The sequence below is a fragment of the Amborella trichopoda genome, chromosome 8, assembly GCF_054954075.1.
Source record: "Amborella trichopoda isolate Santa Cruz 75 chromosome 8, AtrichopodaSantaCruz75HAP2 v2.0, whole genome shotgun sequence".
Lineage (NCBI taxonomy): Eukaryota > Viridiplantae > Streptophyta > Magnoliopsida > Amborellales > Amborellaceae > Amborella > Amborella trichopoda.
Genome location: NC_142343.1, coordinates 24,472,817 through 24,489,223, shown reverse-complemented (window position 1 = coordinate 24,489,223; position 16,407 = coordinate 24,472,817). Strand labels below are relative to the sequence as shown.

Here is a 16,407-nt window from a genome sequence, read left to right as displayed (position 1 = left end):
ACTATGTCATTAAGTTAAAATTGTATTTTGGACATTTCTAAGTGATCCTGGTGGCAACACGTATAAAAGAGTAGAAAAATTTTAATCGGTATTGACTTGCCCGGTCACCTAGTCCACCTTTTAGATATGGCCCTCACTCTCACAAGCCCTTCTTCCATGTATAAGAGACCATACAGCTCTCTTGGCCTACAAACGTCTCTAGCCATCTCTCCGACCTCAACAAAGGATGACTCACGATAAACCCTCAATGCTAGTGCTACATGCCCAGGGGTAAGTGTTTTGGACATGACCCGGGCTATAGACAATCCAACCTTAGGTCAATCAGCCACAGTCCACTCCCACTGAAGTGCACAAAACACTATAAAAGATTTTATATACAAGCTCTCTTGGACTTTAAAGGCCACAAACCCAAACAGAAGTTGAATCCGCTGTTTACAAAATTGTGCTAGAGATTCTGCAAGTTGATTGGACTCCGGCCATATATATAAAAAGATGACTCTTTCACAAGAGCATCATCACTCATCTTCATAAATACGTGAGAACTCATTAAGGAGATGTAGATTCTTTCTTAGCCCATGAAATCATATTCATAGAGTCTCCTATTGTCAAGGGCCCCAATGTTGGTGTGTATGGTCGGCGCAAGTAGAACTATAGAACTACAGATTCATTGTCACTAGCGCCACAAGGCCTGGCTAGCCGAAAGAAAGTAAGAATAATTGCACCATGTGTCTCCCTAAAAGCTGCCACGATTCCAGCAGGCTCAGCAGTATCACTTGAGTTTACATCAAAATTCAACATCACAGTAAGCACAATAGACAGCACCCATCTGTCTAACCCTTTTTGGTTCGATGCTCCAATTTCCAGTGCACATCAACATTTGAAATTGTTAAACACCAACTTTCCTTATCAAGACCAAATCTATCACCAATGTCATCATGTCAAACAAATTGCTGATTTGGTTCTGGACCCACTTTCAAATGTTTTCTTGTTACGTTCTACGCATAATGACCAAAAGATGGAAACTGTAGCTAGATGCCATAAAGTTGGACCCTTAGATGGAATCAAGGGCCGAAACCATCATTGAAACAAGGTCACCGACAGGTGGGCTCACCCACGACCACCCAAAGGATTTCAAAATTTAGGAGCAAACAGTCAATGCGGATCCACAATGGAGAAAAACAGGTTAAGGAATAGGGAATAGACAGATCTTGTTTTTGTAGATTATTCACAGAACTTTTGTATGAGGCGTAATACCCCAGGCAAAAGCTTGGCATTTAGAGGAAGCCGGTAACACCAAAGCCCGTCTTACAGTAGCTACTTCTCATGCAGCCATGGTTAAAATAGCATAAGACGACCTCGCAGAAAATATACCTCCGGCACTGGGGCTCCAAATAAATCTTCTCCTCAAGTTGAAACCCTTTTAGGCTCTTTAGCAGAGCATGTAGATCTTCAACCTCTTCACCTTCAAGATTATGTCTGAATATTAGCTTTCACACAATCTGTTCATCATTGCATCTGAAGTACTGAATCATAGTAGTATGAATAGTAATCGCAAACATTAGGGAAACAAACACCTTATGTTGCAGCCAGTCCAGAAATATATCCAAAAGCTGATTTTGGTACCAACCCCCCCTGATAACCGCAGAATGCATTTGAACATTGCGTAATGCAACTGAAATTGTTGATCCACCTATGTTATGTTTGGCTACACAGCAGCAAGGTTTTGATCTATGCTTATGTTGTATAACATCTTTTCGTAGATCCTGTATCTTGGCTGTCTGATTCCTTGACCCCCAATCGCTTCGGTAAAGAAACCCGATACCAGATGAGTAAACAAAGTGGTACGGTTTTCAGCCAAAGCCCTTACGAGGCAGTCACTTTGTAATTGTTCTAATTTCCTTAGAATACTTCCTGGCATGCTGAATAAAGACAAGCAGTATAGAAGGAGATTAAATAAGGCTACCTAGATAAGGTTAATATGAGCTGTAAGTGAGATAATTACATTTCCAAGAATCTAATCCCTTCTCAAAACGTTGGACAACCCAATCCCTAGAAGCTTTCCTTGGTTTTCCAAAGGAAAGAGGGAGGCCAAGATAAGTACTCCTGAGCTGGATTTCACTACAACCTAGGCGATGTGCCAAAGAAGTCAACATTGCATCCTCTACCCGAATCGTGGTTTACTGCATTTTGACTCGTAAACCAGAAACTTTAGAAGCACCTAAGGAGGAGTATATAAATTTGAGCATCTAAAGATTCATAAAATAATGATGCATCATTTGTGCAATGTAATTGTCATAGGACTAACCAAGCCACAAACCCAAAGCCCCCCACGCACCTCCCTTCCAGCCCCCATTACTTAAAAACCTCACGAGAGACTTGCATGGTGAACTCTATCAATTTTTTGACTAAATGCATAAGCCACTATAGCTGATAGAAAGGGTGACAGTAGCCGCTCAGGCCCAGACCTTTAAGCTATGGAAGAGGTTGTTACTGGTACCATTTATGAACAAACAGAACGAAACCATGGTACACCCCTGCATCCAATGTTGTTCAATGCGCACCAAACTTCAGGACTGGCATTCAAGCCTTTAAAGGAATTTTTCAGCCAGGTTTGCTGGGATATTACAGAGCTTATGTTTTTATTTCCAAAATAGGGTCATAATAGCAATTTTGACATATGAGCGAAAAGTTAAGCCTATGCAAAGTCAGGGTTAGTTGCAGGACAAGTTGGTCTTAACTTATTTCGTTAAGGGCAAATGTGCAAGTTCAAGCCCAATTTTCATTGGCAGTTCTAATTACATTAGAATTATGACTAAGAACTCAGTTAAAGTCTATAAATAGGGTTTACGTTAGGGTTTTGTCAAATTGAGTTATTGTTTAGAAACACTGTTTCCTTGAATTCTTGAGAATTCTATAGAGGTGTTGAAGGTAGACTTGTTACCTTCTTTTTAGTTTCGAATGAATTCATCATCTTGCTTTGATGAAATCTGTGTTTTTTTCTAGTATGAATCTGCATTATCTGGTATCAGGAGCAAGTCTTCTCTCCCAAAGCACCGATAGACCAGTTGAAATTTCGCAATGACAGCTAGAGGAAGACATGATGGTCACAGCCAAGATGGCAAAGTTATACCAACACATGACGATTTTGAGAATCTGATGAGGAGAGACATCAAATTGGTGCTTCAAGTGCAGCATCCCACCCGCTCTGAATGAGGACATTTTGTCTCAATAACAATGATGGATCTGAGGCCAAGAAAGTGAACCGATTCCATAACTAGGAGAGAGTCAACTCCTTATTACAAGATTGCTTGGTTCGAGCACTAGAAGGATCAATTCAGACATTCAGGTCGTTCTTCTTTTCTAGGTAGATCGCAGTCTATAATTTATTAGATTGGCTTGCTATAGTGGAAAGCTTCTTTGAATGGAATGAATTACCAAAAGAAAAGAAGTAAAAAGGGTCATGCTCTAATCAGGTGGCAACAATTACAGGCAAATAAATTTAGAAAGGAAAGAGAAAATCAGGACTTACTCGATAAAGTTGTCTTGGGAGAAGTTTGCCCATGTAGATTATGAGATTATGCACAGATCATATATCAAAGATTTCACCATTTACAACAAAAAGAACTAAGCATGCAAGAATTCACCTATGACTTCTATCTCTTGATGAGTAGGACCGAGATTAACAAAAGTGATCATCAACTAGTTGCGAGGTATGTATGTGGTCTAAAATTGCAAATTCAAGATGAACTAACTTTATACAAAATTATTAGTCTTGAAGTAGCATATCAGTTAGCCTTAAAAGTTGCGACAATATAGAAGAGGGGACCTATAAATTATTTGTTTGGTAATGGAGCAGTCTCCATTCAAATATGGTGTAAGGTAAACTAGAATTGAGAAGAAATTGGCTCTAGTTCTTAGAATACTGATGCATCAAAAAGTAAAGCCCCGACTATGAATAAGCCTCTTCAAATTTGAGAGCAAGGACCTAAGTTCTTTAATTATAGCGAGCTTGGACATCAATCTTTTGAGCGCCCTAAAAGGCAGCGCCCTAAAAGGCAGGGTGGGACACATCTATTTCGGCATTTTGGTATCATATAAGATGGCGGACAAGATGAAATTGATGTGTGAGAAGCATCCTCAACCAAACGAAATATTTGAGGTTCAAAAGAGGTAACAAAACCCCTGTTAATTCTAGATGTTTGAATAAGTTTTTCTATGGGAAAAACTTATGTCTGTACAGTGTGATGTGTTACCTATAGATGCATGTCATATACTATGGCAATATGACCGCTTAGGTACACATGGAAAACACAATACGTATACTTTTTGGAAGATGAGTTGAACTTACCCTGCTACCATATAGGAAGATGATGCCGATAAAAATTAGGAAATGTAATTTTATTATTTTTTAAATTTATCTTTTTAGGAATGGGTAGCATGATTTGTTAGAAAAGGTAAATCTTGATATGAGTTAGATTTTTTAAGCTTATCTTAGATTTAGTAAGATTTTTGAGAGGAAATAGAGAGATATGCATGGAGAGAAAGATAAGGGAAAGTGCGTGACTTTTAGGGAGAGATGATAAAGGAAAGTGCATGATTTTTAGGGAGAGATGATATTTCGTCAAGAGAGAAAATAGGGAAAGAGAGAGAGAGAGAAAATAGGGAAGAGATAAAATTAGGGAAAGTACGTAGAAGAGAGAATTATCTTTGTGGGTTTTTCTTTCAAAGTTTATTTAAAGGGAGAGGTCCCTCATTGTAAACAGATCAGAGAATGATCAGAGAGGGTTGAATAAAGTTGATCTTGTGATAAGACCTTTTGGGGTGGATTCCCTTGCAGACTTTATTTTTTGGGTGGATTCCCTTGCAGACCATGCTTTTGGGGTGGATTCCCTTACAGACTTTATTTTTTGGGTGGATTCCCTTGCAGACCATGTTTTTGGGGTGGATTCCCTTGCAGACCTTGAGAGAGGGTTTATTCTCTCAACTATTTTTCTTTCTTTTCTTTTTTTTTTAAATTCTGGTTGTTATTTTCTCCTTGCCTCAGTTGGTATCAGAGCCGTAAGATCCATGTTGATATGGAGAGCCTTAAGATCTTAGAAGATGCTTGAAGCAAAGTTCGTGACATGAATCAGCGGTGGCAGCGATTGGATCAAAGATTTGAAAGAATCAAAGAAGACCTAGTAAAGAGCACTAGCAAAGTAGTTGAAAATTGTCTACGAGATGTATTTCATAGATTGCAATCAGAACAAGAGGAAGAAGAATATGAACAGGTAGGTCTCGATACAAAAGGCAACACCGATGTGCAAGAAATTTCCAATATCAATTGCGAAGAAAAAGAATAAATTTTGAAAATCAATTATAAGGAAGAAGATATGTGTGATGTAATATTTGAAATCCAACCAACTAAATCTAAAGCAAAAATCAAGATTGAGCCCGAAATCAATGTGTTCTACTTCAAGATAAGCACGAAGCATTCGATAAATCAGTTTAATGAAGAAATTGAAGAAAAGGTTTCAAGGTGCATGGTGGGATTACATAACCAATTAGTAGAGGGTGATTGGCTTCAAGCTTGAGGTCGAGCTTCTCCCAACCCAGTGAGAATGATGCAAATAAAAATTAGGAATTGTAATTTTATTATTTTTTGAATTTATCTTTTTAGGAATGGGTAGCATGATTTTTTTGGAAAGGTAAATCTTGGTGTGAGTTCGATTTTTTAGGCTTATCTTAGATTTAGTGAGAGATTTGAGAGGACATAGAGAGATATACGTGGAGCGAAAGATAAGGGAAAGTGCATGACTTTTAGGGAGAGATGATAAGGGAAAACGCATGAGTTATAGGGAGAGGTGATATTTTGCTAAGACAGAAAATAGGGAGAGAGTTTAGGTGGTACTTGAGAGAGAAAATACTGAGGAAAGATAAAATTAGGGAAAGTACGTAGAAGAGAGAGAGAGAGAGAATTATCTTTGTGGGTTTTTCTTCTAAAGTTTATTTAAATGGAGAGGTCCCTCATTGTAAGCAAATCAGAGAATGATCAGAGAGAGTTGAATAAAGTTGATCTTGTGATAAGATCTTTTGGGGTGGATTCCCTTGCAAACTTTGTTTTTGGGCTGGATTCCCTTGCAGACCTTGTTTTTGGGCTGAATTCCCTTGCTGACCATGAGAGAGGGTTTATTCTCTCAACTGTTTTTCTTTTTTTTTTTATTATTATTCTGGTTGTTATTTTCTCCTGCATAAGAAGATAATGAGTCTGAACCCAAGAAGGGGGAAGAGAGGTTATACTCTCTTTAAACATGTTTCTTGATGAGAGCAAAGGGGTTACGTATGCTTTGGTAGAAAAGGATAATTCATGTTTTATTTCTATTCCTACCCCTGTTATGCCTTTTATTAAGGAATTTGGGGATGTTATGCCTAAGGATTTGCATCATAGTTTACCCCCATGAGAGATATTCAACATTGTATTGATTTGATCCCTGATGCTACTCTTCATAACTTTCCATATTATCGTATGAACCCCAAAGAACATGAACAATTGCATAGGCAGGTAATTGAGTTGTTGAATAAGGGATTCATTCGGGAGAGTTTGAGTCCATGTGCAATTCCTGCCCGTCTAACACCAAATAAAGATGGCTCATAGTGTATGCATGTGGATAGCAAGACTTAATAAAATTACAATAAAATACCGCTTCCTATTCCTCATCTTGATGATATGTTAGATATATTATCGTAATCTAAGGCTTTCTTAAAAATTGATTTTGAGATATATTCCAAGGGGTGGTGATCCCCTCTTGGACTCTCGATCCAGTAATCCCAGAGCTGGAGCCCGAGTGGTACTCGTTTCCTCCCATCAAGGGATCTTGATCCTTGCCTCTTGGGATCTCGATTCTTAACTTAAGGGGAACTTGATCCTTGGGTGCAAAGGATCTTAATCCACTCCAAATTGTCTATATAATTTATGACTTTCATTATTTTATATCATTTCAAAGTGTATTTTAATGATGGAATTATTTATATATTTGCTTTTTCTCTCTTCACTTTCATTTAAAATTTGTAATTTATAATAAAAAAATCTTTTCTTGGATTTCACGATGCCTTTTGTGTCATTTCATGCATTTATTGTATCTCACTTCAAATCTTCCTTAAAATCTTTTCCTTAATGTTTAATTATTAAAATTTGTGTACATTATATTTTTTTTACTCAAAATGTCTTTCCTACCATTCAAGAGTGTATTCAATGGATGACGTTTTCATATTATATTATTCGAAAGTATATGAAAATAATGACATTTTCAATAATGTATTTATTCTCTTAAGTTTTCATTTAAAGATTTTTCTTTATAGTAGAAAATATTTTCTTTGACTGTCTTATTCCCTTTGTCTTTCATTTCTTAAATAATCAATTTAATATCATAAAATGTATTCATTATATCTCACTTTAAATCTTTTTCCTAAAAACTTTTCCTTGATTTTTAATTATTAAGATTTCGTACATTTCATTTTTTAACACAAAATGCCTCTTTAATTTTGTATAAATTATTCTTTTTATAATAGAAAATCTATGTCTAGATTTCGTGACTTTCTTATGTCTTTCACTTGTATTCTTTTTTTTTTTTTTTGAAAGGTTAACTATCATTTGTATTCTTAGATCTATAGACTTTGTGTACTCTTTATTTAGATTTCATAACTTTTAATGGGATTTTCTAGCAATAAAGTTATTATTAGCATGTGTTCAGTATATTAATAATGTTAAAAGATTGATCATTTATTCTTTTAGATTTAAAATATCACTTCTGGAAAATTTGATAGGACGTACTTGTAAGTATATGCATACACATACATTTATGATTTATCGTTCAGGTAATTGTAATAACATAGTAATAATTGAGGACACCATGGGCACACACACACACACGCAGAGACCCCCACACACATACCCCCACACCCACACGCACACATGCATGCGCACACACAAATCTATATACTATGGGGTGTTCCCCCTTCACTCCCATATACATGTAGTGCATATATAGATAGGAGATCACTCCCAAGTCACTCCCTAAGCAGCAATCTTAAGCGCTCCAAGGGTAGGGAGCTTCAACCAAGGTCCTAGGCTCCCGCACCCGCACCCACACCCACACCCACACCCACACCCACACCGCTTCCGCTCCCAACGACTATGGGCTACACCGAAAACAATGGGTGAGGTGAAGAGTTTCCATGGTTTAGTTACATTTGATAAAATATTTATCAGAAATTTTAGCAGTATCATTGTACCTATAATGAATTGAAAGAAGAAAGGGCCCTTAGAGTGGACAAAGGAAGCAAAACTTTAAGCTTGTGAAAGCAAAAATGACGAGGACACGTGTTATGGCATTGCATATTTTGAGAAGATTTTCAGGTGGAGTGTGAAGCTTCACATATGGGTATTGGAGCTATCCATAGTGAAGGAGGAGGCCCACAGCCTTTTTCAGTGAAAAGTTGAATGAACCAATGGATAGGTACTCTACCTATGTTGTGGAATTTTATGCTATTGTTTAGGCTTAATTTCATTGGAGGCATAATCTAATTCAATGCAAGTTTATTCAGTTTTCTAACCATGAGGCCTAGAAATTGTTTAGCGCTCCAAAGAAATTGAACAGGCCTCATGCAAAATTAATTTCTTATCTGCTGGCATTTACATTTGTGATATGGCATAAGAATGCAGTAACTAATGCCCTAAGAAAGAGATCTTATTTGCTTGAAACTCTTGCCAGTTTCTGTGATTTGAAACTTATTTTTACAAAACTGTTGAAGACTATGTGCATGGAAACATATCTTGTTTTGATTATATTTTGCAAGACGAATTTCTTCGCCATTTTCTGTGATTTGACCCTTATTTTTAAAAAATTGTTGAGGAATGTGTGCAAGGAAACATATCTTCATTTGATTATACTTTGCAAGATGGATTTCTTCTTAAAGGGTGTCAACTATGCATTCCAAAAGGGTCTCTTCGCATCCAGATTGTTGGTGAGCTACATGGGGGAGGTCTTAGTCGAAACTTTGGGCAAGACAAGACAATTTCGTTGTTGGAGGAGAAATATTATTGGCCGAAGCTCAGAAGAGATTGAGAGATGCAGGGTATGTCAGCTAGCCAAAGGTCAGTCTTACAAAAATGGCTTGTATTCCCCTCTTCCTATTCCTACTGCCCCATACAACCCGCAAAGCCAACAGTTCAGATTCCATATTTGTGGTTGTGGACAGATTTTGAAAGAAGCCACATTTTACTCAGTTAAGTTGATCTTCAAGGCGGTGGTTCATCTTCATGGTATGCCCAAGACTATAACTTCAGTCAAAGGCACAAGGTTCATGAGTCTTTTCTGGCATATCCTATGGAAGAAGTTTGGCATTTAGCTTTGGTGCAGTAGTGCATATCATCTGCAGACTGATAGACAAGCTGGGGTTGTTAACAAAAGCTTGGAAAATCTATTGAGGAGCCTCGTAGGAGACGAGCCTTCACAATGGCATCAAATTCTGCCACAAGCGGAACTTGTTTGGAAAAAGAAGATCAATCAGTCCACAAGCCACCATTTGAGGTCATGTATCAGGCGATCTCTGAATAAGTGCTGGTTGATGCCTCCACCAAAGAAAAAGCAAGTAATGACAATGAAGTCTTAGTTGACCATCTGCTAAAGATTCATCAGCAAGTACAAGAAAAGCTTCAAGAAAGTTACAAGTACAAGGCTAATGTTAATAAATACCGACACCAAAAGGAATTCAAAGGGTGATTTAGTGATGGTGTGCCATAGATGAGAATTCCTAGTTGAACATATCACAAGCTCTAGTACAAAAAGATTGGTCCTTGTTGTGTGCATTAGAAGATTGGCATTAATGCATACAAATTTGAGCATCGAGATGGAAATGGAATGTTTGTTATATTTAATGTCTCTGATCTGCATGAGTATCATGGAGAGCCTATTGATGTAGAGGTTGCTGAATGGAAAGTGCAGATACTTAAGCAGTTCATAATCGGGTCCAAAAGGTTCTGGACAATCGAATCATTACTACCCATCATGGTTTCTACAATCAGTATTTGGTCTAATGGAAAGGCAACCTGAGTTAGAGAGTGCACGAATTTCAGAGGAAGAAAAAAAGAAAATAGATGCAGAAGCCTTCAAGAAACTCATGGAAGACCTGAGGGGCGAGTTCTCTCTAACCAACGGAGAATAATGCTCTAGCAATTCACACCAAACATCAAGGCCGGCATTCATGCCTTTAGAGGCATTCTCAGCCTGGTTTGCAAGGGAAAATCTTATGCTTCAATTTCCGAAATAAGTCCATAATAGCAATTTCGATATCAGAGCAAAGACTTATGCCTATGCAAAGTCAAGGTATTTCTTTAGGGTTATTTTTAGGACGAGTCTGTCTTTTATCATCAATTGCAAAAGTGTCAAGTTCGAGTCTAATTTTAATTGGGAATTCTAACTACATTGGATTAGGATTAGCATGTCTCAATAAAGTCTACAAATAGGTGTTAAGTTAGGATTTTGGTTCAAATTTGAGTTACTGTTTCCTTGAATTCTCGTGAATTTTGTAGAGCCATTGAAGCTAGGCTTGTTAGCTTCCTTTTAGTTTCAAATCAACCCATTAGTTCTTTTATAGAAATCATGTTTTTTTCTAACTACAGATTCACATCAACCACCTAACTCCAAAACCCATTTCCAAATAATGCCTCTAACCATACTTCCATATCTCACATTAATGCATCCAGGAGCTACTAGGTTGTCAATAAGGATTCCGGAACCTTTCATAAACATGCCTCTAACAATGTGACAATCCTTATATATAAAATTCCATAAAGTATAGGAGCACAATGTAGATATCACTTGAAAATGAGTCACTCTAATAAAGTCAAACTTCCAATTGATCTGAACACTTAATACATGAGAATGAAGAGATTGAGAAAGATCTCGCGCATAGAATTAGAGTTGGGTGGATGAAATGGAAATGTGCTTCTAGAGTTTTATGCAATCATTATATACCAATGAAACTTAAGAAGAAGTTCTATAGGACGGCTGTAAGACCAGCCATGTTTTATGGTCAAGAAACAACATATCCATACAATGAATATAGTTGAGATGAGACTGTTGAGATGGATGAATGGCAAGGTAAGAAAATATATGATTCAAAATGAATACATTAGAGGGAACTCAGGGTAGCTCCATAGGCAATAAGAGAAAGTAGATTTGGTGGTCTGGCTATATGTAGCGTCGACCTAAAACAGCACCAGTTAGGAGGGGTGTTTTGGTTCAAGTGGAAAGCTCAACAAGGGAAGGGGAAACCCAAAAGAACATGGATAGAAGTAGTGAGAAGAGATATAGAGACTTATGGCCTGACTGAAGTTATGGCCCTTGATAAGACGGAATGACAGAACATGATTCATGTAGCCAACCCCAAATTGTTGAGATAACGCTCAGATGATGATGATGGTGATGATGACGATGAATTGATCCAGACACTTGACATCCTATGGATAACGATACGATCATCCTATTGAATTTCCGACATTCACTATTGTTCCATTGACCACGTCGTTCTCTTTTAGCAACTTTTCTTCTTTCAATCAATCTAAACTTGAAATATGCTCCTAGTAAAACTAGCTTCTTGCTATTAATGTCAACAAAACAGTCTTTGTTTGATTTTTTTATTCTTGCTTTAATTAACTTAAGCTTTTTATGCCTGATTGTGCATTACATGTTTGTGATTAGGTGTTGAGTGTAGGCATCTAGATCACAATTTACCAATATTGAGACCAATGATTTCCAGTAGGAACAATTGGAATAAACTATGAATACATAGGAGAGGAAGTTCCAAATGGCAGAAACAAACAATGTATGCAAATCAAAGATTCCACACAGTGCATATCAAATAGCAAAGTATATCTAGGTTCATAGGCACAGAAGATCAAATAGCAAGTAGCAGACATACTTATAAAAGGGTTATCAAAGGAATGGCATCAGCATTTGAAGGACAACTAGTACATGGTAAAACAAAATGGACAACTTGAGGGGGAGTGTTGGTCCTAACTGGTCAGAGGTATATTACAAATTTTGTATACCGCCTTAACTTATTCGTTTATTTTTTGTTCATGTTCATTGTAAAGGATAGATATATAATTTTGGGTTTATTTGTACCCTTAACTAACAATCAATTAATTAGGATTAAAAACAATATAGCAGCCCTTCACTCAAAAACGAATTAGGTGGTCATGTATTCTCCTTTGGCTTCCACTCTATCCATCTCTATCTATGCCACAACTTGTTCTTCCCTCTCAAGTACTCAAGGTGATATTTTAACACCTACTCCTAGGCAATAGACCCGAAGCTCTCACCCAACTAGGTACCTAGGAAGGCAACGTTTTACACACTGCTATTATATAATTCTACATCACAAGTACACAAATGAAGTTTATGATACTTCCTCCAACAATCACTCAACAAACCCAAGAAACATACCCCAATTTACATACGAATTCCTTGTAAGCTAGTAATAAGTACAAAGCACACCAATGAAAATCACAAAAATAAGATCACAAAAGTACACATCCATTGTATATTCTGAAATTTAAATCACAGCTTAAAAAAATACCAGGGGCAGTAATTCCATGCAGGTTGAAATCACCCATAAGCTTCCACAAGTTGACATCCTGTCTAAAAGAAATTAATCACAAAAATACTGCAAACAAGTTTCATACTGCAATTCAATATTTGTATTCTCTTACAACCTTTGGAAAATTGTTGGTTGCATCAATCTTAGAAGCATGGGGAGCAATGTTTTCTTGTGCGAACTGCGCAACACTTTCTTTGAACTGAAAATGCCAATGCCATACGTCAAGAAAGTTTAAAAATCTAAGATATAATCAACGAAAAGTAGATGAAGAATTCGGGCAGCTACTAGAATGATGATGAAAAAAATTGACAAATTATGATCAGTTTTTGACAATTAACGGATCATATTGTGCGTTTAATCAATAAGAATTGAAAGTACCTTCAAGCAATAAAAATTGTCTGATTTGTCTCATGAATCTATAACTAATGAAGATGAGCTGAAAACATGCATTTAGAAAAGGAAAAACAGTCAATGGGGTATAATTTATGCTCTAGTCCCATTTAATTTTCATGAATAAAAAATAGTCTTAATTTTTCTTCTATTTTACGTTCAAGTCCCCACCCCGGTTCCGTCATTAAATGTCCAAACCAAGGGTACAATGGGAATAAAAAATCTAAAAAAGTGAGACTTGAATGTAAAATAAAAATTAAAAGGATAACTTTTTTAATTCCAAAAATTAAAAGTCTGGTTTCAATGGCTTGTAAGAGGGCCCAAAGACACTTCAAAATGGGAACTAAGTTCCTGATTTTTGAGATTTTACAGCAAAAAATTTGATTCCAGCAGGGAATAGTATCCCTCTTTTAAAAGACTCAGATTGGCTTATGATAAAGAAACTACTTTTTAAATGAGACACATTTTACAGCAGCAGTTTCAAACAACTAACATGGGATTTTTATCATATTTTCTTGGTCTAAAGATTACTTGGTTGGCTCTGAGTGATCAAAGTCACTCAATGCTGGTATGCTCGTGAACCTCATTACCTAAGCTAACTTCATTGACTCTAAGATTGTAGATACCCCAGTAGAACTTAATGTTCATTTATCTGCATCTGATGGGACTTGCTATCTGATCCAATTCCATACCAGCCATTAGTTTGTGGATGCAATATTTCAATATTAACAGGATAAATATCAATAATGCAATTAATTATGTCCGCCAATTTGTTTAGGCTCCTCAAGCAACTAAAATGGTTGTTGGAAATCTAATCGTTCACTTTATTCAATACAAACTTGTTCATGGACTCTTTTCTTAGCATCCTCTGATCTTCAACCGGTAGGATTTGCTGGCCTTACTTAGACCTGCTGTCCACACACTCAATCGAATATAAGGTATTGTATTTTTCATGTTGATTCACTTGTTTCTTGGCAAAGGTGCAAAGCATGAAAGAAGATGTATTTTCCAAATCAACAGCCAAAGCTTTACATCATGCAATGCCATCTGCCTCTGTTGAGATTGTATGGATTCTCATGCTTCTCTTTCATTTAGGTGCCCCTTGTTTGTCATCTATGCCTCTCCATGGGGATGGTATCAATGTGTATGGGATTGCCATCAATCTTGTATTTCATGATTGGACCAAGTATATGGAGGCCGATTATCATTCCATTCGAGAAATATTTCCCTATGGCCATCTTACTCTCCTTTATATTTCTTCTAAAGATCAACTTGCTAACCTGTTTACCAAAGTTATTCCTAAACAGCAACATGATTATTTTATGAACAAACTTTCACAGATTTCTATTGATTGCACCAGTTTGAGGTGGGAAATATAAGATGCATATTTGTCTTGTAATTTAGTCTGTGTCATTTATTGATTAGTTTGAAGGTAGCTTCATAATAATTAGTCTATAGGAGTATTTATGCACTTTGTACAACCTAGCCAGCTGTATATATGGGACTGATCCCTAATTCTAATCAATGAGAATTTTCTCCGAGTTTCTTTGATTCTTAGCATATTACCATAGTACCACTACAGTGATTGCTACAGATTTGCTACAGTACTGCCAATCGCAAATCTATGATTTTGAAATATAACCACACTCAGATTTGTGACCCGATGTCAAAAATTTATTACCCACAGAATATTAAATGATGTTTGTACACTGAACTGATTTTTCATTACATATGTGGACAGATTAGAGTTTTGCATGCAAGCTTAGCCCTGATACCATGTTAAGATTCAGAAAAGCTTGGGCAGAATTCTGAATCACATACATATTTATACTGCATATGGATTTTCCCTTATATACACAATATATGTGGTACGAACGACTAAAACAACCTTACACAGAGGACAATGTACAAATATAACTATCATAAGATGTATGCCTCCCAAACACCAAACGTGGTTTGTCCAGTTGATGAGTTCTTGGCCGATCTGTAGATTTTTAGAACCGCACTTGTGACTTACAAGTTTAAGTATTTTTGTTCTTTAAATGACTATAGCCCATTATAAATAAGGTACTCAAAAACTGAAAGGCCATTTACTTGATCAAACTCTATACTTCTTCTGGATTGAACTCCTCGTATACAAAGACTCTCAGCTGACCAAGTTTTTTAATCAAAAAAGGAAAAATATTGGATCCGAGGAACCCCAAGTTTATAATCCTTTAAATTATTTAATGGATTAAGTGAGACACCTGCAACTCCAGCTTATCGAAAATAGGCTTGATTCCTCTTTCCTAATATAAATGTTAGCGCACTAATGTAAAGCAGCTCACTGATCATCTCCACGTCTCCGATTTCAGTGGGCACCCATAAACTGGTAGGAAACATAATAGACAGAAAATGAATGAAAGTATATCCCAACTCTTATTCAATGGAACCCCACCCTTTCTTCTGTATTAATCTGAAACACCATAAACGAAAATATTGAAAATATCCAGCTTTCCTGTCCTCACATTGCACATAATAATAAACAAAAAAAAAAAGGATTAAAGAGCTAAAAATTAACAAAACATGAGATCTTTCCATATTTAGTTTCATTTGCTTAGAATCAGGGAAAAGAAAAAAAACCTATATCTAGTCATCAGAAAAGTGATGGGAGAAATAAAAAGCAAGGAGAAGGGAAGAGAGGATACTTGTTTTTGGGTATCATCAAAGAGTGCAGATGTTGAAAATCTCAGCAAGGAGGCCTGGCGCAGTATCTGGAACTGAGGAGCGACAGCTCTAAAAGAAGATGACAACCTCTGCATTTATTCTGGTTCCCTTTCTTTTCCTTGAAGAGAGACCAACAAATCGCTCTAACTCCTTATACCTTCCCAACAATTTCTCCCTTCTACACGCGTCAATGGATAATCATCAACTCTCTCACTTTATGTTGGCTTAGGTGGGCGGGAAATGTGATACCCCGAAGAAACTATGACCCGGATTACCAGGGAGGGGTCAGAGCCGGGCCGCCGTCCCAAATACTTTTTTTTTTCTTTTTCGTTTTTTATTTGAGTCTGTTAGTCACTGCCGGCAGGCCCGACATGGGAAAGTACACCATAGATGAGCTAGGACTTGGGCCTCTATAGCCTGATACAAGCTGAGGAGGTTTAAACTCAAATAGGCTGATAAGACTAGGGTTGGCCTGCTTTGGGCTTGCCAATAAGGGTGGCATCAGGTTGGGCCAGGCATGGATCTAGCCTGGCTTTGGTGGTACTTAGAGGGTCGGCTTAGCCGTCTAGGGAGTTCATACTCAAGCACAATGAGGTATAAAAGCATAAGGTCTTCAAAACCGGCTCTCTCAAATTTGTTAGCACCTAACACGTAATGTCCATACACTCC

At 37.0% G+C, this 16,407-nt stretch overlaps 1 protein-coding gene across 11 annotated transcripts in view; it reads right to left on the bottom strand.

The window, feature by feature from the left end:
• IVD (isovaleryl-CoA-dehydrogenase) overlaps positions 1-15,850 on the bottom strand; it is an 88,201-nt gene extending 72,351 nt beyond the window's left edge. For 4 of the 11 annotated variants that reach the window (XM_006836408.4, XM_088874380.1, XM_020663103.2 and 1 more), the window contains exons 1-3: positions 15,720-15,850; positions 12,758-12,841; positions 12,622-12,679 (exon numbers count right to left, since the gene is read on the bottom strand). In XM_006836408.4, coding sequence (XP_006836471.1) covers positions 12,622-12,679; positions 12,758-12,841; positions 15,720-15,833 — 256 coding nt within the window. In that variant the 5' untranslated portion in view covers positions 15,834-15,850. Of the gene's footprint in view, positions 1-12,621; positions 12,684-12,757; positions 12,842-15,278; positions 15,488-15,719 lie in introns of those variants that run through there. The other 7 variants (XM_020663102.2, XM_088874382.1, XM_088874379.1 and 4 more) reach the window with 4 other exon arrangements.
• Between the last annotated feature and the right edge of the window lie 557 nt (positions 15,851-16,407).